Consider the following 27,342-nt stretch of genomic DNA (forward strand, 5'->3'; position numbering starts at 1 on the left):
CACTATGAGAATAAGGGTCAATATGTGATTTAAGTTGTACTGGTGGTTCTTATACAGCCATGGATAACATTGTTTAAAGTGTCATCTTTCTGGATTTTTTTCTTTAATGAGTATGTAATCTCTTTCTTTCAGCAGATCATCATTCACTAACAGTCTTACAATGCTGGAAAGGAGAAAAGGATTCAGAATTGCTAGGGACTTATCTTTTACTAAGTTAGAATTGGTGCCTAGCACAAAATACAGTTTTTCTTAGCCATCATATAGAATGTAGCATGAATATTGCATTTGTGAAAGAATATACACATACACATGCACACTCACACACAACAGAAAACAAACAAAAATGGAAACATATGCTCTGGTAGTAATTGCACATACAAAGAATGAAATACTGTGGGCAAGGCCTTGTACGGCATGCAAACTTTGGGTTATATTTCAAAATATTTAGATATTTTAACTATGCAAAACAAAACCACCAAGAACATAGTATGAAATTTTCAAAAATATTTAAATGACTAATAATTTCACATGACCTCACAGTATTGTCTCATTCTTGAAGGATATTCTGAAGATATTGAGATGTCTCAAACTCTGCTGTATCTTGTTGTCAGCATTTAGAAAACTGATATTCATCTCTTGCACTTCAAATCAGATCTTCCTGCAAACATTTATTGAAACAGGCTGTATGAGCCAGGACAGTAGGCACACCTACTGATTCAGGATTTTGTAAGTAGACTTTAACCTTCTTGACAGGCTCAGTGGCAATAGGCCAAGGGACATATATATTTCATGTTCAAAATCAGCAGCATGGAGGCTCATGTTATGGTTACCATGTGTAAGGCACACAATCTCATAAAGTGCTATACCCTAAATAAAAGCCTCCCTGCTGAGATGGCCCAAGTACCATCATGTGTTACTTGTCTTTGAGACATTATAGAAAATTGCCTAGAATCATGTGAGAGGAAGAACAGATCATCCAAATGCAGCTCAGTTCTACGCCCTATGAGAAACATAACTTCATGTTGGCAAAATATTAATGTTACTTACATCATCACCATTTACAGAAATACAGAGTAGAAGAATGTTTGTTATCTAAATTTCTTCTACATGAATAGACATCATGAAATGTTTTTTTTTTAAAAGTCTCAATTGTCAATAAATTGTGTGCTTCTAAAGATGGTTAGTGACTTCTAGATGATCTTTTATGGCTCACATATTCTTCTCACTTTTAACAACGATAGAAACTAAATCAAAAACATAAAACTCACTTCACCTAAATAATTAATAAAAGGAAATCATAAAAATGACTAGAAATGGTGGGGTGAGTTATAGAAAGAGTAAGCAGGATGTGCAGTTGAAGGGACTGCTACCTGATATAGAAACTGAGGACTACAGTGTGGATAGTTCTCAACAAAACTCGGAACTACCATATAATTCAGCTCCTCTATCAGTAGGTATATTCATGAACAAATGTAAATTATCATTAACTAAATATACTCCCAAACTGATATTTACTGATGCCCTATGCATTATAATAAGTATTTAAAGCTCAGGTTGGCTGGGGCAGATCAGCAGCTTATCTGCCCCTCTGAAGACCCCATAATCTCCCAAGAGATCTGCTGCACACAGGGCAGCAGGTAAGGGATATTCCCAAATAACCAGAGGAGCTGGGAACCCTAAAGAGCCCAGGAGATGCAGGATCAATCCCCTCTGCTCAAACTCCACCCCCTTTCCAGCCTGTACCTTCTGACAGGGCACATCAGCAGCTTGTCTGCCCATCTGAAGACCCACACACACAGGGTAAAGGCCTCCTGAGAGGTCTGCTGCACCCAGAGCAACATATGACCCTCTGAAGACTCTACAGTCTGAAGGCCTCCCAGGATACCTGCTCTGTACAGGGCAACAGTTCCCACAGTCTGAAGTGGAGAGATGGGGTTGCCATCTGACAGCCAAAACCTCTGACTCAGAATTGTTTCTGTCTAAGAGAACTGCAGGGTCAAAATGGAGAAGAAACTGAAGGAAAGGAGGTCCAATGTCCAGCCCAACTTGGGATCCATCTCAAGGAGATGTTCTAAGGACTAACAATATTATTGATGCTATGGTGTGCTTACAGACAGAAGACTGGCATGGCTGTTCTCTGAGAGGCCCAACAAGGAACTGAGACAGAAGCAGATACTAACACCCAATCAATGGACTGAAGTCAGGTACCCCTATGGTTGAATTAGGGAAAGGCTGGAAGAAGCTAAGAAAGAGGGTGACTCTATAGGAAGACCAGCAATCACAACTAACTCCTGAGGTCTTTCAGACACTGAACCACCAACCAGACAGCATACAAAAGTTGGTCAGAAGCCCCAGACACATATACAACAGAGGACTGCTTGATCTGTTGTCAGTGAGAGAAGACTCTCCTAACCCTCAGGAAACTGGAAGCCCCAGGGAGTGGGAAGGACTGGGGTGCATCATCTTCTTGGAGACAGGGGGAAAGAGGAATAATAAACTGTGGAAGGGTGGACCAACAGGAGAGTTGTTGTTGATAGCCCTGGGGCTAATTAAATTTGATATAAATTCCATTCTCCTGTGAGTGGCTGCAAACAAGGAATGAGTCAGCACTCAGGTGATTTCCTGTAAACCTGCTACCCACCTTAATTTGTAAAATAAAGGAGAGCTGATGATTGGGCAGGTAAAGAGAAGGTGGAAGGGAAGGTGGGGAGAGAGAAGAAGGAGAAAATGGAAGAGGAAGAGGACACAGAGGAGGAGGAAGAAGAAGAAAAGTGGAGCAGAAGCACATGGCTTGGAGAAACTGTAAGTTCTAAGGGGTGTCATAGATGTGGAAGATGGTAGTGTAGCAGTAGAACTGCCCAATCTAGGTGTGCAACATGTGTTCCTATTAGTTGAGTCATGTTTTTATTGCCAGGGTATGATTTACCACAACAAAATGGCGCACAATGTATTGATTTGAGCTCTACTAACCTGAGATAAAAATTCACTAACCCCAACTTCTGAATGGGATTTGGGCAGTGATATAGGCTGCAGCAGAGTGGATTGAAACTGACTGGGTTTGAGGGGCCTAAAGAGAACAGCAGAAAGGCATCTATACCCGAGAGATATTAACCCAAAATTCCCATGGAGCCCAAATTAGACAGAATATGAGTCTACTGCAGACTTTATTATACCATGTTTAAAACAATTCATTCACACTTCTATTTTCCTTTCTTTTTTCCTTTCATTTCCTTACCTTTTTCCTTTTCCTTTCCTTTCCTTCCTCACTTCCTTTCTATACCTGCTTGTAAGAGGCAGCTTATCAAACCAGGATTTAAACCCCAAATTCCTGCAGAACCAACATTAGGCAGACTATGAGTATCCTGTAAGACTTAATTAGAGCAATATATCTTTATACCATCATCAGAACACAGCACTCCCAACCCACCTAGTCCTGGGCACCCCAACACAACCGAAAATCTAGACCCAAATTTAAAAGCATATCTCATGATAATGGTAGAGGAAATAAAGAAGGACTTTAATAACTCACTTAAAGAAATGCAGGAGAGCACTGCTAAAGAGTTACAAGTCCTTAAAGAAAAACAGGAAAACACAACCAAACAGGAGGAAGTCCTTATAGAAAATCAGGAAAACACATCCAAAGAGGTGATGGAAATGAAGAAAACCATACTAGACCTAAAAAGGGAAGTACACACAATAAAGGAAACCCAAAGTGAGGCAACACTGGAGATAGAAACACTAGGAAAGAGATCTGGAACCATAGATGCGAGCATCAGCAACAGAAAACAAGAGATGGAAGAGAGAATCTCAGATGCCGAAGATTCCATAGAGAACATCTGCACAACAATCAAAGAAAATACAAAATGCAGAAAGATCCTAACTCAAAACATCCAGGAAATACAGGACACAATGAGAAGACCAAACCTACAGATAATAGGAGTTGATGAGAATGAAGATTTTCAACTTAAAGGGCCAGCAAATATATTCAACAAAATTAAAGACGAAAACTACCCAAACCTAAAGAAAGAAATGCCCATGAACATACAGGAAGCCTACAGAACTCCAAATAGACTGGACCAGAAAAGAAATTCCTCCCGACATATAATAATCAGAACAACAAATGCTCTAAATAAAGATAGAATATTAAAAGCAGTAAGGGAGAAAGGTCAAGTAACATATAAAGGCAGGCCTATCAGAATTACACCAGACATTTCACCAGAGACTATGAAAGCCAGAAGAGCCTGGACAGATGTTATACAGACACTAAGAGAACACAAATTCCAGCCCAGGCTACTATACCCAGCCAAACTCTCAATTACCATAGATGGAGAAACCAAAGTATTCCACGACAAAACCAAATTTACACATTATCTTTCCAAGAATCCAGCCCTTCAAAGGATAATAACAGAAAAAAAAAAAAAAAAACAATACAAGGACAGAAATCATGCCCTAGAAAGAGCAAGAAAGTAATCCCTCAATAAACCAAAAAGAAGACAGCCACAAGAACAGAATGCCAACTCTAACAACAAAAATAAAGGAAACAACATTTGCTTTTCCTTAATATCTCTTAATATCAATGGACTCAATTCCCCAATAAAAAGACAAAGACTAACAGACTGGCTACACAAACAGGACCCAACATTTTGCTGCTTACAGGAAACCCATCTCAGGGAAAAAGACAGACACTACCTCAGAATGAAAGGCTGGATAACAATTTTCCAAGCAAATGGTCTGAAGAAACAAGCTGGAGTAGCCATTCTAATATCGAATAAAATCGACTTCCAATGCAAAGTTATCAAAAAAGACAAGGAGGGACACTTCATACTCATCAAAGGTAAAATCCTCCAGGAGGAACTCTCAATTCTGAATATCTATGCTCCAAATGCAAGGTCAGCCACATTCATTAAAGATACTTTAGTAATTTCAAAGCACACATTGCACCTCACACAATAATAGTGGGAGACTTCAACACACCACTTTCATCAATGGACAGATCTTGGAAACAGAAACTAAACAGGGACACAGTGAAACTAACAGAAGTTATGAAACAAATGGACTTAACAGATATCTACAGTACATTTTATGCTAAAACAAAAGGATATACCTTCTTCTCAGAACCTCACGGGACCTTCTCCAAACTGACCATATAATTCGTCACAAAACAGGCCTCAACAGATACAAAAATATTGAAATTGTCCCATGCATCTTATCAGACCTTCATGGACTGAGGCTGATCTTCAACAAAAACATAAATAATGGAAAGCCAACATTCACGTGGAAACTGAACAACACTCTTCTCAATGATACCTTGGTCAAGGAAGAAATAAAGAAAGAAATTAAAGACTTTTTAGAGTTTAATGAAAATGAAGCCACAACGTACACAAACCTATGGGGCACAATGAAAGCATTTCTAAGAGGGAAACTCATAGCTCTGAGTGCCTCCAAGAAGAAACGGGAGAGAACACATACTAGCAGCTTGACAACACATCTAAAAGCTCTGGAAAAAAGGATGAAAATTCACCCAAAAGGAGTAAACAGCAGAAAATAATCAAACTCAGGGGTGAAATCAACCAAGTGGAAACAAGAAGAACTATTCAAAGAACTAAACAAAAAAGGAGTTGGTTCTTTGAGAAAATCAACAAGATAGATAATCCCTTAGCAAGACTCACTAGATGGCACAGGGACAGCATCCTAATTAACAAAATCAGAAATGAAAAGGGAGACGTAACAACAGATCCTGAAGAAATCTAAAGCACCATCAGATCCTTCTACCAAAGGCTATACTCAACAAAACTAGAAAACCTGGTTGAAATGGACAAATTTCTAGACAGATACCAGGTACCAAATTAAATCAGGATCAAGTTAACGATCTAAACAGTTCCATATCCCCTAAAGAAATAGAAGCAGTCATTAATAGTCTCCCAGCCAAAAAAAGCCCAGGACCAGATGGGTTTAGTGCAGAGTTCTATCAGACCTTCAAAGAAGATCTAATTCCAGTTCTGCACAAACTATTCCACAAAATAGAAGTAGAAGGTACTCTACCAACTCATTCTATAAAGCCACAATTACTCTGACACCTAAACCACAGAAAGATCCAACAAAGATAGAGATCTTCAGACCAATTTCCCTTATGAATATAGATGCAAAAATACTCAATAAAATTCTTGCTAACCGAATCCAAGAACACTTTAAAGCAATCATCGATCCTGACCAAGTAGGTTTTATTCCAGGAATGCAGGGATGGTTTAATATATGGAAATTCATCAAAGTAATCCATTATATAACAAACTCAAAGACAAAAACCACATGATCATCTTGTTAGGTGCAGAGAAAACATCTGACAAGATCCAACACCCATTCATGATAAAAGTCCTGGAAAGATCAGGAATTCAAGGCCCATACTTAACATGATAAAAGCAATCTACAGCAAACCAGTAGCCAACATCAAAGTAAATGGTGAGAAGCTGGAAGCAATCCCACTAAATCAGGGACTAGACAAGGCTGCCCACTTTCTCCCTACCTATTCAACATAGTACTTGAAGTCCTAGCCAGAACAATTAGACAACAAAAGGAGATCAAGGGGATACAAATTGGAAAAGATGAAGTCAAAATATCACTTTTTGCAGATGATATGATAGTATATATAAGTGACCCTAAAAAGTCCACCAGAGAACTTCTAAACCTGATAAACAGCTTCAGTGAAGTAGCTGGATATAAAATTAACTCAAACAAGTCAATGGCCTTTCTCTACACTAAGAATAAACAAGCTGAGAAAGAAATTAGGGAAACAACACCCTTCTCAGTAGTCACAAATAATATAAAATATCCTGGCATGACTCTAACTGAGGAAGTGAAAGATCTGTATGATAAGAACTTAAAGTCTCTGAAGAAAGAAATTAAAGATCTCAGAAGATGGAAAGATCTCCCATGCTCATGGATTGGCAGGATCAACATTGTAAAAATGGCTATCTTGGCAAAAGCAATCTACAGATTCAATGCAATCCCCATCAAAATTCCAACTCAATTCTTCAATGAATTAGAAAGAGAAATCTGCAAATTCATCTGGAATAACAAAAAACCTAGGATAGCAAAAAGTCTTCTCAAGGATAAAAGAACCTCTGGTGGAATCACCATGCCTGATCTAAAGCTTTACTACAGAGCAATTGTGATTAAAAACTCCATGGTACTGGTATAGTGACAGACAAGTAGACCAATGGAATAGAATTGAAGACCTAGAAATGAACCCACATATCTATGGTTACTTGATCTTCGACAAGGGAGCTAGAACCATCCAGTGGAAGAAAGACAGCATTTTCAACAAATGGTGCTGGCACAACTGGTAGTTATCATATAGAAGAATGCGAATTGATCCATTCCTATCTCCTTGTACTAAGGTCAAATCTAAGTGGATCAAGGAACTCCACATAAAACCAGAGACACTGAAACTTATAGAGGAGAAAGTGGGGAAAAGTCTCGAAGGGGTGGGCACAGGGGAAAAATTCCTGAATAGAACAGGAATGGCTTGTGCTGTAAGATTGAGAATTGACAAATGGGACCTCATGAAACTGCAAAGCTTCTGCAAGGCAAAAGACATCGTCAATAAAACAAAAAGGTCACCAACAGATTGAGAGAGGATCTTTACCTATCCTAAATCAGATAGGGGACTAATATCCAATATATTTATAAAGAACTCAAGAAGGTGGACTTCAGAAAATCAAATAACCCCATCAAAAAATGGGGCTCAGTGCTAAACAAAGAATTCTCACCTGAGAAATACCGAATGGCTGAGAAGCACCTGAAAAAATGTTCAGCATCCTTAATCATCAGAGAAATGCAAATCAAAACAACCCTGAGATTCCATCTCACACCAGTCAGAATGGCTAAGATCAAAAATTCAGGTGACAGCAGATGCTCGCTAGGATGTGGAGAAAGAGGAACACTCCTCCATTGTTGGTGGGATTGCAAGCTTGTACAACCACTCTGGAAATCAGTCTGGTGGTTCCTCAGAAAATTGGACATAGTACAACAGGAGGATCCAGCAATACTTCTACTGGGCATATATCCAGAAGATGTCCCAACCGGTAAGGATACATACTCCACTATGTTCATAGCAGCCTTATTTATAATAGCCAGAAGCTGGAAAGAACCCAGATGCCCCCTCAACAGAGGAATGGATACAAAAATTGTGGTACATTTACACAATGGAGTACTACTCAGCTATTAAAAGTAATGAATTTATTAAATTCCTAGGCAAATGGTTGGACCTGGAGGGCATCATCCTGAGTGAGGTAACCCAATCACAAAGGAACTCACACAATATGTACTCACTGATAAGTGGATATTATCCCAGAAACTTAGTATAACTGAGATATAAGAGACAATTTGCAAAACACTTGAAACTGAAGAAGAACGAAGACCAAAGTGTGGACACTTTGCCCCTTCTTAGAATTGGAAACAATCACCCATGGAAGGAGTTACAGAGACAAAGTTTGGAGCTGAGACAAAAGGATAGACCATCTAGAGACTGCCATATCCAAGGATCATTTCCATAATTAGCCTCCAAACGATGACACCATTGCATATAACAGCAAGTGTTTGCTGAAAAGACCCTGATATAGATGTCTCTTGTGAGACTAGGCCGAGGCCTAGCAAACACAAAAGTGGATGCTCACATTCAGCTATTGGATGGATCACAGGGCCCCCAATGGAGGAGCTAGAGAAAGTACCCAAGGAGCTAAAGGGATCTGCAACCCTATAGGTGGAACAACATTACGAACTAACCAGTACCCCGGAGCTCTTGACTCTAGCTGCATATGTATGAAAAGATGGCCTAGTCAGCCATCACTGGGATGAGAGGCCCATTGGACAAGCAAACTTTATATGCCCCAGTACAGGGGAATGCCAGGGCCAAAAAGTGGGAATGGGTGGGTAGGGGAGTGGTGGGGAAGGCATGGGGGACTTTTGGGCTAGCATTGGAAATGTAATTGAGGAAAATACGTAATAAAAAAATAAAAAAATAAAAAAATCAACATTCCTGTTTCACAATGATACTTTGTCACAAAAACGAATGACAAGAAAAAACAATTTTTCAGTTAATATAAATATTAATACATGTTTGAGGTTTGTCAACATACTGTTTTTATTGAAATAAAGAGTTTTTCTCAACCAATCTCAAACACTTTAATAATTATAAGACAGAAATACAAACTCAATTCTCATGATCCAAAATCATGTTTACATTAGTGTAATGTAGAATGAGGTATCACAGTCTCCACATTTGTAAAGTAGATGAGAAAACAGCAGAGGCAGGTGAAATAGGAATAGGAAGCATAGATCAGATATATTGGTTAAAATGTGAAACCTCATTTTCTGTGATATTTGCATCCTCGTTTTTTATAGACACATAAACTCTGTGTGTATGCATGTATATGAGTGTATGAATGTGAATGGGCAAGTGTATATGTTACATGAACATAGATGGAAGACTAGCAGTTGAAAGTACATTAGTTGGAGGAAAAGAGTGTGACAGAGAGAAGAAACAAGGGGGATGAAGATTGTCAATGTGTATGATATAATCTTTACTATATTTTTATGGAAATCAGCATAAATATGTAAATAAAGATAGCCAAAAAGAGAACTGGAGGGAAATTGCCAGGGTTCAAGAGTAAGGAAGACTTCTCACAGCTGAGAAAAGCAAATTCCAAGTTCTCTCCTGTATATTCCAGTTGGAATATAGGCTGCCAGGCTTTCAGTTTAGCCCTTGGATATTCACATTGGAATTTTGCACTGAAGAATACAAAATAATGAATTTATCACATTCAGTACCCAGAATTTGAGCATAAGAAGTTAAAAGAAAACACAGATGACTTTATTTCCTTTCCTATAAAAGCCTTCCTATTCAAAGGTTTCAAAAAGGCCATTTGTTCATAAATTTACAACCAAACTTTGCATCTGTTAGTCAGGCATAGCAGCTCTCAGAAGGGGAAGTGTGCATGTCAAGGTCTATTTAGTGCAGGCAGTTGGTGAGAGCCTCAAGGAGGTTTTTGTAGGAGGCTGAAGCATTGTGCGAGGAGAGGTATTGATGACAGTAATAAACTGCCAGGTCTTCAGCTTGTACACTGCTGATGGTAAGAGTAAAATCTGTCCCAGATCCACTGCCTGTGAAGCGATCAGGGACACCAGATTCCCTAGTGGATGCCCAGTAGATCAGCAGTTTAGGAGACTGCCCTGGTTTCTGCTGGTACCAGGCCAAGTAGTTCTTCTGATTTGAACTGTATAAAACACTTTGACTGGACTTACAGCTCATAGTGACCTTTTCTCCTGCAGACACAGCCAGAGATGATGGCGACTGTGTCATCATAATGTTCCCACAGGTACCTGAAATAATAAATAGACAGTGAAAATAGACACTGGCACATATCATAAATTGGTTATTACAAATATGAAACTTTGAAGATTTTAATACTTTAAATTTCTTACCAGATACCCAGAGCAGCAGGGAGAGGAAGACCTGAGTCTGTGATTCCATCTTGATCCCCCTGCCTTTCTGATGCAGAACAGTCACAATGAAAAGGCCTAGTTTATAAATTCTGAGCAGCTGGGCTGGGCTAGAGGAACCCATGCAAAGCAGACAGTAAATAAAAAGCAAATGCCTGGGCAATGTGTGAGTGGGTGCCTGGTGTCAATCAACAAGCAAAAATGCCATCAGAGAAAACAGAAGAAAACACTGAAAGTGGTTGGCTTCCTTATCACCAACAGAAATCCACTATGTCATTTAAAGGTTTGGTTAAAATCCAAGACATATTTAAATCAGATGACTTTTCTTTAAACTTTAGGAGAGCTATCTCAGATTAACCATTCTAGAAAACATGATAAGATATACTGAGAAAAAAAATCACAAGAATACAGGAAAGAAACAGAGCAAGAAAAATATCCTATAAAAAAATAGTAATGAATAGGACGGGAAAGAAAAGAATTTAAAAATGAAGCTAAATTTGTTCATTGTCTCTCATCCTCATATCTACTCTTATAAGGAGAACATGGACAGTGCCTCAGATATTCGGGCCCCAACTTCCAAAATAAACATGGGACAGAGATGCAAGAAGAAGCCCAGATTAGCTCTGTGGAAATCCTTGGGGACATTAGTTTAAGCATAGGATCAGAGAAGATTTAATCTCAAAGTAAAGGCAAACCCAACAGAAACTAACAATCATGTTTCCCACAGCTTCAGGGAACTTAAAGAGGGTTCTAACTTTGGGGAAATGGCAGGGAATAAAACAAATCAGTTTTCATCTACTCATCATGCCTGGACACCATCAGTACCAAAAAAGTTTATTCCACAAAGGCATATTCAAGAGAAGTCTTGAAATTAGCAGGATTAAAACTGGCGAAATATGGTCTTGCTCACTCTTCAAAAATTCTTCAGAATGGGACACAGCCACAATAAATCACATAATGAATTTACAGAGAACAGCGAACATCAGAGATTGTTCACATCCAAAGGGGGAAATATGTTTGAGTGTGAAGGAAGATCAGTTGCAATAACAGACATGAAGTAACCAACTGAATTCAGGTTAGTGAATTACGAAAGCATATATGAGATGAATCATAAATACAGTATTATGTGTAAAGTACAAGAAACAGAAAAGTAAAATAAACATCATGATAACAAGTGAGATTCATATCTGTATTCTAAAACTGGGGAGATAGAAGCAAAATATAAGATTACAGCCATCCTAAGATACATAAGTTCTTAGGCCAGTCTAATCTATGTGTGGAGACAAAATTTCCAGATGTATATCATTAATCAACTAACTACAAATAACTCATTATCCAAAGTTAATTATTCTGATATTAACATTCTAACATTAATCCAGAATATTATTGAAGTTAAATATGCATTTAATCAGTATCCATTTTTCTTCTATTTTTCATTAAGTATATAATTTTATACAGCAATTTTCAGGTATAAAACATTAAATTAATTGTGATAAGCATGTTCAGATCTCACTTATAAACTGCTAACATACCAACATAACAGAGAGACAATTTGTGGATTAAGAAAGCTCTGAGTCTCTGGTGTTGGCAGACCTGGATGTCCCCGAGGGCCGCAGGACTCCAGGGATAGGGATAGAGCTGGTAATCTGATGGCAGCAGGCCACTGAGATTGCAAGGAGAGTTGTTTGTCCTGAGTGGCAGCAGGCTTCCAGAGTTACAGGCAGAGTTGGTAGTCACTGATGGCTTCAGGTAGTCACTGATAGCTACAGGTCTTTGGATGTCCCAGGTTTCAGCAGGCCTCCAGGATTTCCAGTAGAGGTGTGGACCAGTAGAGATAGGACATAGAGGACAGGGCAAACCTCACAGCTGCTGAGCTTGCTGGAGGAGAGGGCAGGTCCTGGATGGTAGCAGGACTCCAGAGAATCAGGCAGAGCTGTGCCTCAGGACATAAAAGAGTAAACAGTATAGGAGCAACTCCCTGCTGTGTTTTTCTGGAGGGGCCAGCAGGAAGGGAATTGGATTGGGACTCTCTCCTGTTGATCCCTGATGGCTGCAGGCCTCCAGGATTGCAGGTCTCTGTGTGGACCACAAGATGGAGTTCAGCAAGAAAAGATCAACCTTACTGCTGCTGGGTATGCTAGAGAACACAGCAGGCAAGGGATGGGGAGGGAAATAGGGGGTAGAGGGGAACCTAGCATAATTGTTCTCTGAGAGGATCCAGGGGTGGCCCGCACTGGTCAAAACAGATGAAGAGACAATGTTTAAGGAGTCTTGTGAAAGAGTTAGGGGAAGGCTTGAGGGACCCAGAGGAGACGGAGACTCCATATGACACAGAGCCAACTAACCTGGGTCTTTGAGGGGCTCCCAGAGACTGAACAGCCAACCAGACAGCATTCATGGGCTGAACCTAGCACCTTCCTACTCATTCACTGCACATAGCAGATGTGAAGCTTGGTATTCATGTGAATCCCCCAATAACGGGAGCAAGAACTCTCCCTGACTCTGTTGCCTGACTGTGGACTCTCTTCCTCTAACTGAACTGACTGGTCTGGTTTCAGTGGGAACGGATGTGCCCAGTTCTGAAGTGAGTTAATGTGCCAGAGTGGGTTGGTACCTTTGGTATGATGGGGACCTCCCCTTTGTCAGAGGAGAATGGACAGGTATATGGGGTAGAAAACTGTCTAACGGGCAGACTGGGAGGAGAAGGGGGTTGTGATTGGGATGTAACTTGAATGAATGAATGAATGAATGAATGAACGAACAAAATATTTCCCAATATCAAACTGAAGAATATACCAGATGAACAACAATCCCCATCAGTGTCTAATAAGTTGTCATATGATTTCAATCCTCATTAAACTTTATACTTCACTTTGTGACAACCCAGTGAGCTCAGACTGTGCTCCCATGTCTTTTATGGCTGCTCATTCAGATTGGACAGATGGAGACAGGGGTCTGACAAATACAAAGATGCCTGCAGTTAAACATGGGCTTATCACAGAATATAAGGAGAGAGCATAGGGGCTTGGGAGGTAAAATTTCCATGTTCTTTTGTGTAGAATCACAAAAGCCTGACAACTTTATTTACTGCTTTTCCCACAAATATGGTCTCCACAATATGTCCTGGTGCATTTGATTCCTTGGGCTGTGGTTTAAAATGTACTACAATCCAACTGACTCAAAATAACACAGATGAACTTCCTCCAGCCTTTGGAGCCAGGAAGTCTGACGTTGATTATCTTGAGTTCCTGGGACACGGCAGCCTCTTCCATGGATCCACCATGCCTGGAGGCCTAGGGAAAGTCAGTCAGTCTGAGATGCAAAATATCCTGAGTCAATACAAGGCTGAACTTGGCTATTGAATCACATATCTTTTACTCTCTGGATGAATGTTTGTGGCTACCCAATATCAGTGACAGGAAATAGTAGACATGGAAGGATTTTCTATACTTCATCTAAAACATTAACATAATATTGTTTTGGGTAAGATATACAAGGTAGGGTTCACTTGGAATTGCAGCACATAAGATGCTGACACATAAAAATTTCCATGGATTCAAGGCAGCTTGGGCTACTAAACAAGATTTAAGCTAGCCTGTGATACATTAAGAGATTCCATATTTAAAAATAAACAAATTAAAACTAGTTCATTCTGAATTACTGCTTTTTGAAAAATATGATTTAGATGTCTCAGTGATTACTAGCACCTGCTGCTCTTGCATAAGAATCCATTTGTTTCTCAGCTCCCATATCTGGTGCCTCACCACCACCACCAACTCCAGTTCCAAAGGAACCAGTGCCCTCTTATGGCCCATGAAGTAAGTAACCCACACATATTTAGCATACACACAAAGACATACACATAGAAATAATTTAAAAATTACATCTTCAAAAAATTCTTCATTACATATGATCTAAATACATAGATATTGTATAAACATTTATTTATGTGTTATGCAGAAATATCTCATGAATGTGAAGTTAATGTTGATTCCTTTTAAGTGAAAATAAATTGTTCATACACTATTTTGTGATCATGGTTTCTTTTCTTCAGCTCCTCTCACATCCTTCTCACCTTCCCATTCCAACCATTCACTTCCGTTTCCATGCCTTCTTTCTCTCTCTCTCTCTTTAGAAAAAAGACCAGAATATACATATATATATATATGTATATATATACATATATATATATATATATATATATATATATATATATTCCACATATAAATGTATTAAAGAAAAAGCAAGAGAAACACACAATGAACATAAAACACAAAATCAGAAACCTTAACATATAAATGAACACCAGTAATGTAAAAAATGCTAAAATAAAGGAATATAAGCCAAAAATATCAACAAAAATACCACTCAGTGGTGTGTACAACTGCAGAGAGATGGCACTGAAGAAAATTAATTTCCACTTTGGGAGTTGTTGCTGCTTGGCAATAGTTTCTTGGTTAGGGAGGAAAGCTCTTGTCTATTTCCTCCTCTTACCACAAGGATGCCATTTAACTTAGACCTGTGCTGGACCTCTACATGCTACCACAATCTCTGTTAGTTCACGTGAGCACCATTCCTGTTGTGTCTGGAAGACACTGTTTGCTTGCTGTCATTCATCCCCTCTGGCTCTCACAATCATTCTATCTCCTCTTCCTTAAAGATCCTTGAGCTCTCAGGGATGTGTTTGATGAAGACATTCCTTTTAAACCTGAGTGTTTCAAGGTCCCTCATTCTCTATGCTTTGTCCACTTGTGAGTCTCTGTATTTCTTCACATCCACTGCAGGAAGAAGCTCCTCTAATGATGGATGAGCAGGACACTGCAGGATGTCATTAGGAGTCATTTACTTCCTGTGTTCCTTAGGCAGACCAATAGTATCTGGGGATACAATAGTTTCCCCAAGGTCCATGGACTATCTGGTCTTAGGTTCTTGGCTAGCAGAAGAATGTCAGGCATGGGAGGAATCTCATGGTATGGACCTTAAAATCATACATTGAAGTCCTTTACTGCCACAATCACTCAAGTCACAGGATTTATACTAACTTGGTAGATAGCCCTGAGGTAGAAAGCAGAGTACCTTTCAGTACCATGAACACTAGCCAATAGGAGTAAACACTGCAGTTAGACACCACACAATTTCTCTATGTACATATATACATATATGCAGATTTGTGTATATGCATATACACACATATACAAATATATGTAAAGGTGCTAGCTTAATGAAAAGGGGTAAATATGCAATGAGAACTGCTGGCACAATGGCCACAATGAGTTCCTGATTTTACAGAATATATTTTAGCCAATGTTGTGTTGACACACAAAAAGATGAACAAACTGTTTCATTTCTGCTCCAGATGAAATTTTAAGACGTTTATCTTAAACCTCATCCTTATCTGAAATAAACACAATGATACTAATTGTAATGCCTAGAACTGAACACCAGTTCCTGAGTCTTTGGTTATTATGGTTACGGGCCATAAGGGAGAACCTACCATTACTCTGTCTGTCTGTTATTGGTTTTGTTTTCAGAATGAGCATGGCATCAAACTGCTTTCTAAAGCCTTGTACTTAAAACAATCAAATGATACTATTCTGAGTATTCATCCTAGGATCCTCTTTCTGCTCTAGATAGTGGTTAAAGAAAAAAGCCTACAATTGGTCAAAGTGCAGAGAATATTTGACTGTGGAGTGGTCTTCTATAAAAAAGATATCTCACTCCCCATAGATAAGAGGTCATCATGGAAGGAGAAAGAACATTAGATACAGATATTATGGGGAGTGAAATAGTGTCTTCTGGATATAACATGGCCATTGCACCTACGAGCAAACTGCAACCACATTTACTTGAACAATATTTGTCTCTTTACCAAACATGTGTTCTTATCCCTCCTGGAAGGTCTATTAGTAACTAATGAGTGCCTGGAATTAGACTGGGTCATTTCCTTAAGTGGTATAATCATTTTTCAGAAAGTAATTAATACTCATGAAACAATCATAATTAAACTCAGAACACAAAAGAAACAAATACAAATTAGAATAGGATATATTGAGAAGTCTTCACCAGGGAGAGTGGGAAGGAACATAGAAGGTAAGAGGGGCTAAATGCTCAAAACTCAGTACATACATAGATAAATATCAAATAAGATTTTAAATATAAGTTCTGATTCATACTCAGTTTTACATATATAACTGGAACACTATCACCATTTGGTAATTTATAATAATGTTGTGCATAAAAACATTCAGATTTTTGGTTGGAAGGTTTAGATAGTTTAGTTGGGCCTGTTTAGATGGTTTACTAGCTCTTGCTTTAACTTTGGCATACGGTATCTGTCTAAAAAAACCATTTCATCTAGATTTTCCAGTTTTGTTGAGTACGATCTGATGATTTTTTTGAATTTCCTCCGTTTCTGTTGTTATGTCTCCCTTTTCATTTCTGATTTTATTAATTTGGATAATGCCTCTTGGCCCTTTAGTTAGTTTGGCTAGGGGTTTATCTATCTTGTTGATTCAGAGAACTAGTTTTTGGTTTTGTTGATTCTTTGTATTCTTTTCTTTGATTCTATTGGGTTTGACTATTTCCTGCCTTCTACTCCTCTTGGATGAGTTAGCTTCTTTTTGTTCTAGTTCCAACTGCTCTGAGTGCAGCTGATCCCTAACTTCTCTGAGTGTAGCAAGTCCTCTAATGCTCTGAGTACAGTGGGTCCCCAACCACTCTGAGTGCAGTGGGTTCTCAACTGCTCTGAGTGCAGCAGGTTCTCTAGGATGGATCAGGATATGGTGTCTTCACTGGAGCAGGCCAACCAAGAATCTGCCCCAGAAGAAAGGATCAGGCGCAGGGGACCGAAGGGACAGAAGAAGAGTGGTTTTCAGAAGGGCAGGGGTTTTGTTGAATGATGTGTCCTGAGTCTACTGGGCTCCCAGCAGCAGCTCTGAGTCTCTGGAGGGGGAGCAGGAATTTTTACTAACTGCTCTGAGTACAGTGGGTTCTCTAGGATGGATCAGGGTATGGTGTCTTCACTGGAGAATACCAGCCAAGAGTCTTTCCTAGCAGGAAGGACCGGGCAGAAACATCTCTGTTTATTGTTATTTATAGGTTTCTTGAATATAGAAACTTGGCTTGAATCTGTGGTTCCTCAGAGTTTGTAGAACATCCTTACAGGACGTTCATTTTTTTTTTTTTTTACAGTCTCTATTGAGAAGCCAGGTATTATTTTAATGGTCCTGCCTCTTTATGTGAGAAATTGATTTGGTGTCTAACTACAACTTTCAGTCCTACTGACTAGTGTTCATGCTACTGAAAGATACTCTGCATTCTACCAGAATGATATCTACCAATCTGCCTGTAAACTGTGACCTGAAAGATGGGGAGAATAACCAACTTCAATGTACAGATGTAAGAGCCACTCATGAGACTCAGCCCATTTATGACATTGCTCTAATAGCCAAGAACCTGAGAGCAGATAGGCTATAGACCTAGGGGAAATCCAGATGCTAATGTTCTGCTAAAGGAACACAGGAAGTAAATGACTCCTAATGATATTCTGCTATACCCATAGATCAGTGTCCTGCCCAGCCACCATTAGAGGAGCTTCCTCCTGTAATAGATGGGAACTAATACAGAGACTTACAAGTCAACAATATATAAAGAATGAGAGGCCCTTCCTGCCCAGTGCAGCACCATGGTCCCTGGCCCGGGGAGTCTGCAGACACCCGCAAGGACCCACACAGGATCCACCACGGGATCCTAAGACCTCTGGTGAGTGGAACACAGCACCTGCTCCAATCCAATCTCGTGGGACCTGAGACTGCATTAATTAAGGAATCAGATAACCCAGCCTGACCTGGGGCACAAGTCCCTTCCAATCCACTGCAATACCAGGGTCCCTGTCCCGGGGAGTCTCCGGACACCCACAAGGACCCACACAGGACCTTCCACGGGATATTAAAACCTATGGTGAGTGGAAAACAACTTCTGCCAGGAGGCAGGTTCAAACACCAGATATCTGGGCACCTTCCCTGCAAGAGGAGAGCTTGCCTGCAGAGAGTACTCTGACCACTGAAACTAAGGAGAGAGCTAGTCTCCCAGGTCTGTTGATAGAGCATAACAGAATCACCTGAGGAACAAGCTCTAACCAGAGACAACTATAACAACTATCGCCAGAGAATACCAGATGGCAAAAGGCAAACGTAAGAATCCTACTAACAGAAATCAAGACCACTCACCATCATCAGAATGCAGGACTCCCACCCCACCTAGTCCTGGGCACCCCAACACAACCGAAAAGCTAGACCTGGATTTAAAAGCATATCTCATGATGATGGTAGATGACATCAAGAAGGGCTTTAATAACTCACTTAAAGAAATAGAGGAGAACACTGTTAAAGAGTTACAAGTTCTTAAAGAAAAACAGGAAAACACAACCAAACAGGTAGAAGTCCTTATAGGAAAACAGGAAAACACATCCAAACAGGTGATGGAAATGAAAAAAACCATACTAGACCTAAAAAGGGAAGTAGACACAATAAAGAAAACCCAAAGTGAGGCAATGCTGGAGGTCAAATCTAAGTGAATCAAGGAACTTCACATAAAACCAGAGACACTGAAACTTATAGAGGAGAAAGTGGGGAAAAGCCTCAAAGATATGGGCACAGGGGAAAAATTCCTGAATAAAACAGCAATGGCTTGTACTGTAAGATCAAGGATTGACAAATGGGACCTCGTGAAACTGCAAAGCTTCTGCAAGGCAAAAGACAGCGTCAATAAGACAAAAAGGCCACCAACAGATAGGGAAAGGATCTTTACCTATCTTAAATCAGATAGGGGACTAATATCCAATATATATAAAGAACTCAAGAGGACAGACTCCAGAAAATCAAACAACCCCCTTAAAAGATTGGGGCTCAGAGCTAAAGAAAGAGTTCTCATCCGAGGAATACTGAATGGCTGAGAAGCAGCTGAAAAAATGTTTAACATCCTTAATCATCAGAGAAATGCAAATCAAAACAACCCTGAGATTCCATCTCACACCAGTCAGAATGGCTAAGATCAAAAATTCAGGTGACAGCAGATGCTGGCGAGGATGTGGAGAAAGAGGAACACTCCTCCATTGTTGGTGGGATTGCAAGCTTGTACAACCACTCTGGAAATCAGTCTGGTGGTTCCTCAGAAAATTGGACATAGTACAACAGGAGGATCCAGCAATACTTCTACTGGGCATATATCCAGAAGATGTCCCAACTGGTAAGAAGGACACATGTTCCACTATGTTCATAGCAGCCTTATTTATAATAGCCAGAAGCTGGAAAGAACCCAGATGCCCCTCAACAGAGGAATGGATACAAAAAAATGTGGTACATTGACACAATAGAGTACTACTCAGCTACTAAATAGAATGAATTTTTGAAATTCCTAGGCAAATGGATGGACCTGGAGGGCATCATCCTGAGTGAGGTAACCCAATCACAAAGGAACTCACACAATATGTACTCACTGATAAGTGGATATTAGCCCAGAAACTTAGGATACCCAAGATATAAGATACAATTTGCAATACACATGAAACTCAAGAAGAACGAAGACCAAAGTTTGGACACTTAGCCCCTTCTTAGAAATGGGAACAAAACACTCATGAAAGGAGTTACAGAGACAAAATTTGAAGCTGTGACAAAAGGATGGGCCATCTAGTGATTGCCATATCCAGAGATCCATCCCATAATCAGATTTCAAACGCTGACACTATCGCATACATTAGGCAAGATTTTGCTGAAAGAACCCAGATATAGATGTCTTTTGTGAGACTATGCTGGGGCCTAGGAAACACAGAAGTGGATGCTCACAGTCAGCTATTGGATGGATCACAGGGCCCCCAATGGAGGAGTTAGGTAAAATACCCAAGGAGGTAAAGGGAACTGCAACCCTATATGTGGAACAATAATATGAACTATCCAGTAACCTGGAGCTCTTTTCTCTAGTTGCATATGTATCAATAGATGGCCTAGTAGGCCATCACTGGAAAGAGAGGCCCATTGGATTTGCAAACTTTATATGCCCCAGTACAGGGGAACGCCAGAGCCAAAAAGGGGGAGTCGGGGGGTAGGGGAGTGGTGGGGGGAGGGTGTGGGAGACTTTTGGGATAGCATTGGAAATGTAATTGAGGAAAATATGTAATAAAAAACAAATAAATAAATAAATAAATAAATAAATAAATAAAAAGAATGAGAGACCTTGGGACATTCAGGTTTAAAAGGAATGTCTTCACCAAACACCTCCCTGAGAGCTCAGAGGTCTTTGACGAAGAGGAGATGGAATGATTATGAGAGCCAGAGGGGATAGATGACAGCAAGGAAACAGTGTCTTCCAGATACAACACGAATGATGCACATGTGAACTAAAAGAGATTGTGATAGCATGTAGCCCAAGCTGCCCTTAACCCATGGAAATTTCCATATTTCAGCATTGAAGCACTTCAATTCCAAGTGCAATCTACCTTGTGTGTCTTAGCAAATGTAATATGTTAATACTTTATCTGAATTATAAAGTCCTCTCATATCTATATTTTCTGTCACAGATATTGGGTAGCCACAGTGATTCTTCTCAAGAATAAAAGATATGTGATTCAACAACAAAGCCTAGTTAACCTTGTATTAACTCAGTATATTTTGCACCTAACACTGAATTTACCTAGACCTGTAGGCATGGTGGATCCATGGAAGAGGCTGCTGTGTCCCAGGAACTCAAGATAATCAACTTCAGACTTCCTGGCTCCAAAGGCTGGAGGAAGTTCATCTGTGTTATTTTGAGTCAGTTGGATTGTAGTGCATTTTAAACGACAGCCCAAGGAATCAAATGCACCAGAACATATTGTGGAGACCATATTTGTGGGAAAAGCAGTAAATAAGGTATTCAGGCTTTTGTGATTCTACACAAAAGAACATGGAAATTTTACCTCCCAAGCCCCTATGCTCTCTCCTTATATTATGTGATAAGCCCATATTTAACTGCAGGCATCTTTGTATTTGTCAGACCCCTGTCTCCATCTGTTGAATTTGAATGAGCATTAGTAAATGACATGAGAGCATGGTCTGAGCTCACCGCAGCTGTCACAAAGCAAGATTTTGCTGAAAGGATCCTGATATAGCTGTCTCTTGTGAGGCTATGCCAGGGCCTAGCAAACACAGAAGTGGATGCTCACAGTCAGCTATTGAATGGATCACAGGGCCCCCAATGGAGGAGCTAGAGAAATGTACCCAAGGAGCTAAAGGGGTCTGCAACCCTATAGGTGGAACAACAATATGAATTAACCAGTACCCCGGAGCTCTTGACTCTAGCTGCATATGTATCAAAAGATGGCCTAGTCAGCCATCAGTGCAAAGAGAGGCCCTTTGGTCTTGCAAACTTTATATGCCTTAGTACAGGAGAACACCAGGGCTAAGAAGTAAGAGTGGGTGGGTAGAGGAGTGGGGGGGAGGGTATGGGGGACTTTTGGGATAGCATTGGAAATGTAGATGAAGAAAATACCTAATAAAAAGAAAAGTTTAGCAAAGATCTTCACTATTTGTTTTAGAAACTGATGGTGATTCTTGCTCATCTGGTATATTCTTCGATTTATTTTGGAAACTATTTTGTTAGTTAACTAACTAATTAACTAATTCAATTTACATTACAATCGCAGACTGCTTTCCTCCCAGTGTCCATCTTACTCAGCTCTTCTTCCATATACCCCTCCTTTTTTCCTCTGAAAAAGGGGAGGTCCCCAGCACACCCTGGGGACCAATTCACTATGGCACATCAAGTCACATACTCTCCCACTGAGCCCAGTCAAGGCAGGCTAGTTAGGGGAACAAGTTTCACAGTCAAGCAACAGAATCAGAGAGAGTGTTGTTCCAGTTGTTGGGGGACTCACATGAATACCAAGCCGCACATCTGCTACATATGTGTGGGGGATGGTTGGGAAGACTCTAGATTCAGCCCATTAATATGGTTTGATTGGTTATTCAGTCTCTGGGAGCCCCCCCCCCCCCAAGGGCCCAGGTTATTTGAGTCTGTTGGTCTTCTAATGGAGTTCCCATCCTCTCTGGGTCTCTCAGTCCTTCTCCTAACTTGTTCACAAGACTCCTTGAACTCTGATGTTTGGATGTAGGTCTCTGCATTTGTTTTGGTCAGATGATGGGTGGAGACTCTTAGAAAGCAGTTATGCTAGGCTCCCCTCCACCCCCTATTCTAGTCCCCATCCCCTGTCTGCTGGGTTCTCCAGTATGCCTAGCAGCTGTGATGTGTGTCCTTTCCCTGCTATGCTCGATCTTCAGGTACACACAGCCACCTGCAAAAATGGAGTCCTACAGCCATCAGGGACCACAAATTGAGACTCCTAAACCCATTTCCTGCCTGTTGGCCTTTCCAGAAAAACCCAGCAGTGAGTTCCTCCTATCCCCTCTGTACTTCATGTCCTAGCCCACAGCTCTGCCTGCTTCCCTGGAGTCCTGCTGACACCCAGGACATCCAGGTGAGATTCTCATGTGCCAGTCACCTGTCCTCTTCTCCAACAAGCCCAACAACTGTGAGGTCAGCCCTGTCCTCTTTGTTTCATCTTCTGGTCCATACCTCTACCAGCAATCCCAGAGGTCTACAGCCATCATGGACTACCAGCTTTGTTTCCATCCCTGGAGGCCTGCTGCAAACAGGACAACCAGAAGCCTGAAGTCATTAGTGATGACCAGCTCTGCCTATATCCCTGGAAGCCTGCTGCCATTCAGGACAGCCAGCTTTACTTGCAATCCCAGTGGACTGCTGCCACCAGGAGAGTTTACCAACTTTACCTTTATCCCTGAATGCCTGAGGGATTATCAGGCCTACCAACACCAAAGACTGGACCTTTCTTTTTTTTTATTGGATATTATATTTATTTAAAAGTCAAATGTAATCTATCCCCTCAGAAACTCCCTATCCCATACCCCTCCCCCTGCTTCTATGAGAGTGCTCATAGCCTTCACAGGACCAATTGCTCCTCCTCCCACTGATGCCCAACAAGGCCATTCTCTGCTACATATTCGGCTAGAGCCATGGGTCACTCCATGTGTATACTTTGGTGGTGGTTTTAGTCCCTGGGAGCTCTGGGGGAATCTAGTGGTTTGATATTGTTCTTCCTATGGGGTTTCAAACCCCTTTAGCTAATTGGGGGCTTTCTTAATCCACAAACTGTCTCTCTGTTATATTGGTATGTTAGTGGTTTATAAATGAGATCTGAACATGCTCATCACAAATCGTTTAATCTTTTATACCTGGAAAGTTACTCTATAAAATTATATATTTAGTACAAAATAGAAGAAAAATGCACATTGATTAAATGCATATTTCATTTCAATAATATTCTGGTTTATCGTTAGTAAATTAAAATCAGATGAATAATTCACTTTGGATATCAAATGCCATGAGGTGTCTTGTAGTCAGTTGATTAATGATATATATCTGGAAATCTGACCTCCACACACAGATTAGACTGGCCTAGAATTTATGTACCCAAAGCTGGCTGTAATCTCACGGATCTCCTGCTTCTGTCTCTCCAGATCAGGGATACAGATATGAATCTCACTCTGTTGTGATATTTTGTTTACTTTTCTGTTTCTTGTACTCTACATGTAATACTGTATTTATGATTCATCTCATATATACTCTCATAATTCACTAACCTGAATTCAGGTGGTTATTTCATCTCTGTTATTGCTGTTGATTTTCCTTCACAATCAAACATATTTTTTCCCTTTAGATATGAACAATCTCTGATGTTGTGGTCTACTTGTCTCATTCATTACTTGATTTAGAGTGGCTATGCCCCCTTCTGGAGAATTTTTGAAGTGTGAGCAAGACCATATTTAGCCAGTTTTAATCCTTCTAATTTCTAGATTTCTCTAGAATATACCTCTGTGGAATAATATCTTTTGGTAGTGCTGGTGTTCAGGCATGATGAGGTGAAGAAACCTGGTTTGTTTTATGTGCCATTTCCTAACTGATAACCCTCTTTAAGCTCCCTGAAGTTGTGAGAAACATGATAGTTGTTTCCGTTGGGTGTGCCTTTGAGATTAATGCTTCACTGATTCTAGGAAACGTTTCCCCAGGATTTCCACAGACCTAATATGGGCTTCTATTTGCATCTCTTTCCCACGTTTATTTTGGAAGTTGGGGCCCAAATGTCTGTTGATGTTCTCATTATAAGAGTGAATTTGGGGTCCGGACCAGAGGACAGGTGTCCGCCTGGCTCGGGAGGCGGCCTCAGCCTCAGCCTCAGCAGCAGCGGTCGCCATCTTGGTTCCGGGACTCAGCAGAACTTAGGAAATTAGTCTGAACAGGTGAGAGGGTGCGCCAGAGAACCGGACAGCTTCTGGGACAGGCAGAAGCACAGAGCCGCTGAGGCAGCACCCTTGGCGGGCCGCAGACAGCCGGCCACCGTCCGGACCAGAGGACAGGTGTCTGCCTGGCTTGGGAGGCGGCCTCAGCCTAAGGAGCAGCGGTCGCCATCTTGGTTCCTGGAATCCCTGGAACTTAGGAATTTAGTCTGCACAGGTGAAAGTCTGCACCACAGAAGCTGACAGCTTCTGGGAACTGCCAAAGCAACACAGCTTCTGAGAAAGGCCCTGTTTTGGGCCTTCTTCTTCGGCACACCTTCCCTGTAAGAGAGCTAGCCAGCAGAGAGTGCTCTGAGCACTGAAACTCAGAGGAGAGAATCTGTCTCCCAGGTCTGCTGATAGACGGTAACAGAATCACCAGAAGAACAATCTCTAAACAGAGTCAAATATAACTACTAACTCCAGAGATTACCAGATGGCGAAAGGTAAACGTAGGAATCTTACTAACAGGAACCAAGACCACTCACCATCATCAGAACCCAGCACTCCCACTTCATCCAGTCCAAGACACCCCAACACACCCGAAAAACTAGACCTAGATTTAAAAGCATATCTCATGATGATGGTAGAGGACATCAAGAAGGACTTTAATAAATCACTTAAAGAAATACAGGAGAACACTGCTAAAGAGTTACAAGTCCTTAAAGAAAAACAGGAAAACACAATCAAACAGGTAGAAGTCCTTACAGAAAAAGAGGAAAACACATCAAAGCAGGTGATGGAAATGAACAAAACCATACTAGACCTAAAAAGGGAAGTAGACACAATAAAGAAAACTCAAAGTGAGGCAACACTGGAGATAGAAACCCTAGGAAAGAAATCTGGAACCATAGATTTGAGCATCAGCAACAGAATACAAGAGATGGAAGAGAGAATCTCAGATGCAGAAGATTCCATAGAGAACATCGGCACAACAATCAAAGAAAATGGAAAATGCAAAAAGATCCTAACTCAAAATATCCAGGAAATCCAGGACACAACGAGAAGACCAAACCTACGGATAATAGGAGTGGATGAGAATGAAGATTTTCAACTCAAAGGACCAGCAAACATCTTCAACAAAATTGTTGAAGAAAATTTCCCAAATCTAAAGAAAGAGATGCCTATGAACATACAAGAAGCCTACAGAACTCCAAATAGACTGGACCAGAAAAGAAATTCCTCCCGACACATAATAATCAGAACAACAAATGCACTAAATAAAGATAGAATACTAAAAGCAGTAAGGGAAAAAGGTCAAGTAACATATAAAGGCAAGCCTATCAGAATTACACCAGATTTTTCACCAGAGACTATGAAAGCCAGAAGAGCCTGGACAGATGTTATACAGACACTAAGAGAACACAAACTGCAGCCCAGGCTACTATACCCAGCCAAACTCTCAATTACCATAGATGGAGAAACCAAAGTATTCCACGACAAAACCAAATTCACACATTATCTCTCCACGAATCCAGCCCTTCAAAGGATAGTAACAGAAAAAAACCAATACAAGAACGGGAACAACGCCCTAGAAAAAACAGGAAGGTAATCCCTCAACAAACCTAAAAGAAGACAGCCACAAGAACAGAATGCCAACTATAACAACAAAAATAACAGGAAGCAACAATTACTTTTCCTAAATATCTCTTAACATCAATGGTCTCAACTCCCCAATAAAAAGACATAGACTAACAAACTGGCTACACAAACAAGACCCAACATTTTGCTGCTTACAGGAAACATATCTCAGAGAAAAAGATAGACACTACCTCAGAATGAAAGGCTGGAAAACAATTTTCCAAGCAAATGGTATGAAGAAACAAGCTGGAGTAGCCATCCTAATATCTGATAAGATTGACTTCCAACCCAAAGTCATCAAAAAAGACAAGGAGGGGCACTTCATTCTCATCAAAGGTAAAATCCTCCAAGAGGAACTCTCAATTCTGAATATCTATGCTCCAAATACAAGGGCAGCCACATTCATTAAAGATACTTTAGTAAAGCTCAAAGCACACATTGCACCTCACACAATAATAGTGGGAGACTTCAACACACCACTTTCACCAATGGACAGATCATGGAAACAGAAACTAAACAAGGACACACTGAAACTAACAGAAGTGATGAAACAAATGGATCTGAAAGATATCTACAGAACATTTTATCCTAAAACAAAAGGATATACCTTCTTCTCAGCACATCACGGGACCTTCTCCAAAATTGACCATATAATTGGTCACAAAACAGACCTCAACAGATACAAAAATATTGAAATTGTCCCATGTATCCTATCAGACCACCATGGCCTAAGGCTGATCTTCAATAACAACATAAATAATGGAAAGCCAACATTCACGTGGAAACTGAACAACACTCTTCTCAATGATACCTTGGTCAAGGAAGGAATAAAGAAAGAAATTAAAGACTTTTTAGAGTTTAATGAAAATGAAGCCACAAC

The 27,342-nt window shown here is 40.3% G+C and overlaps 1 gene segment (V, D, J or C) and 1 further gene; one reads left to right on the forward strand and one right to left on the reverse strand.

The window, feature by feature from the left end:
• The window catches only part of Igk (immunoglobulin kappa chain complex), a 3,171,119-nt gene that overhangs the window by 2,606,107 nt on the left and 537,670 nt on the right, over nucleotides 1–27,342 (forward strand).
• Igkv8-27 (immunoglobulin kappa chain variable 8-27) lies at nucleotides 10,067–10,528 on the reverse strand. The segment is given in 2 exon segments: nucleotides 10,067–10,377; nucleotides 10,480–10,528. Coding segments are annotated over 2 exon segments (360 nt in total).

The sequence above is a fragment of the Mus musculus genome, chromosome 6 (genome assembly GCF_000001635.26).
Source record: "Mus musculus strain C57BL/6J chromosome 6, GRCm38.p6 C57BL/6J".
Taxonomy (NCBI): Eukaryota; Metazoa; Chordata; class Mammalia; order Rodentia; family Muridae; genus Mus; species Mus musculus.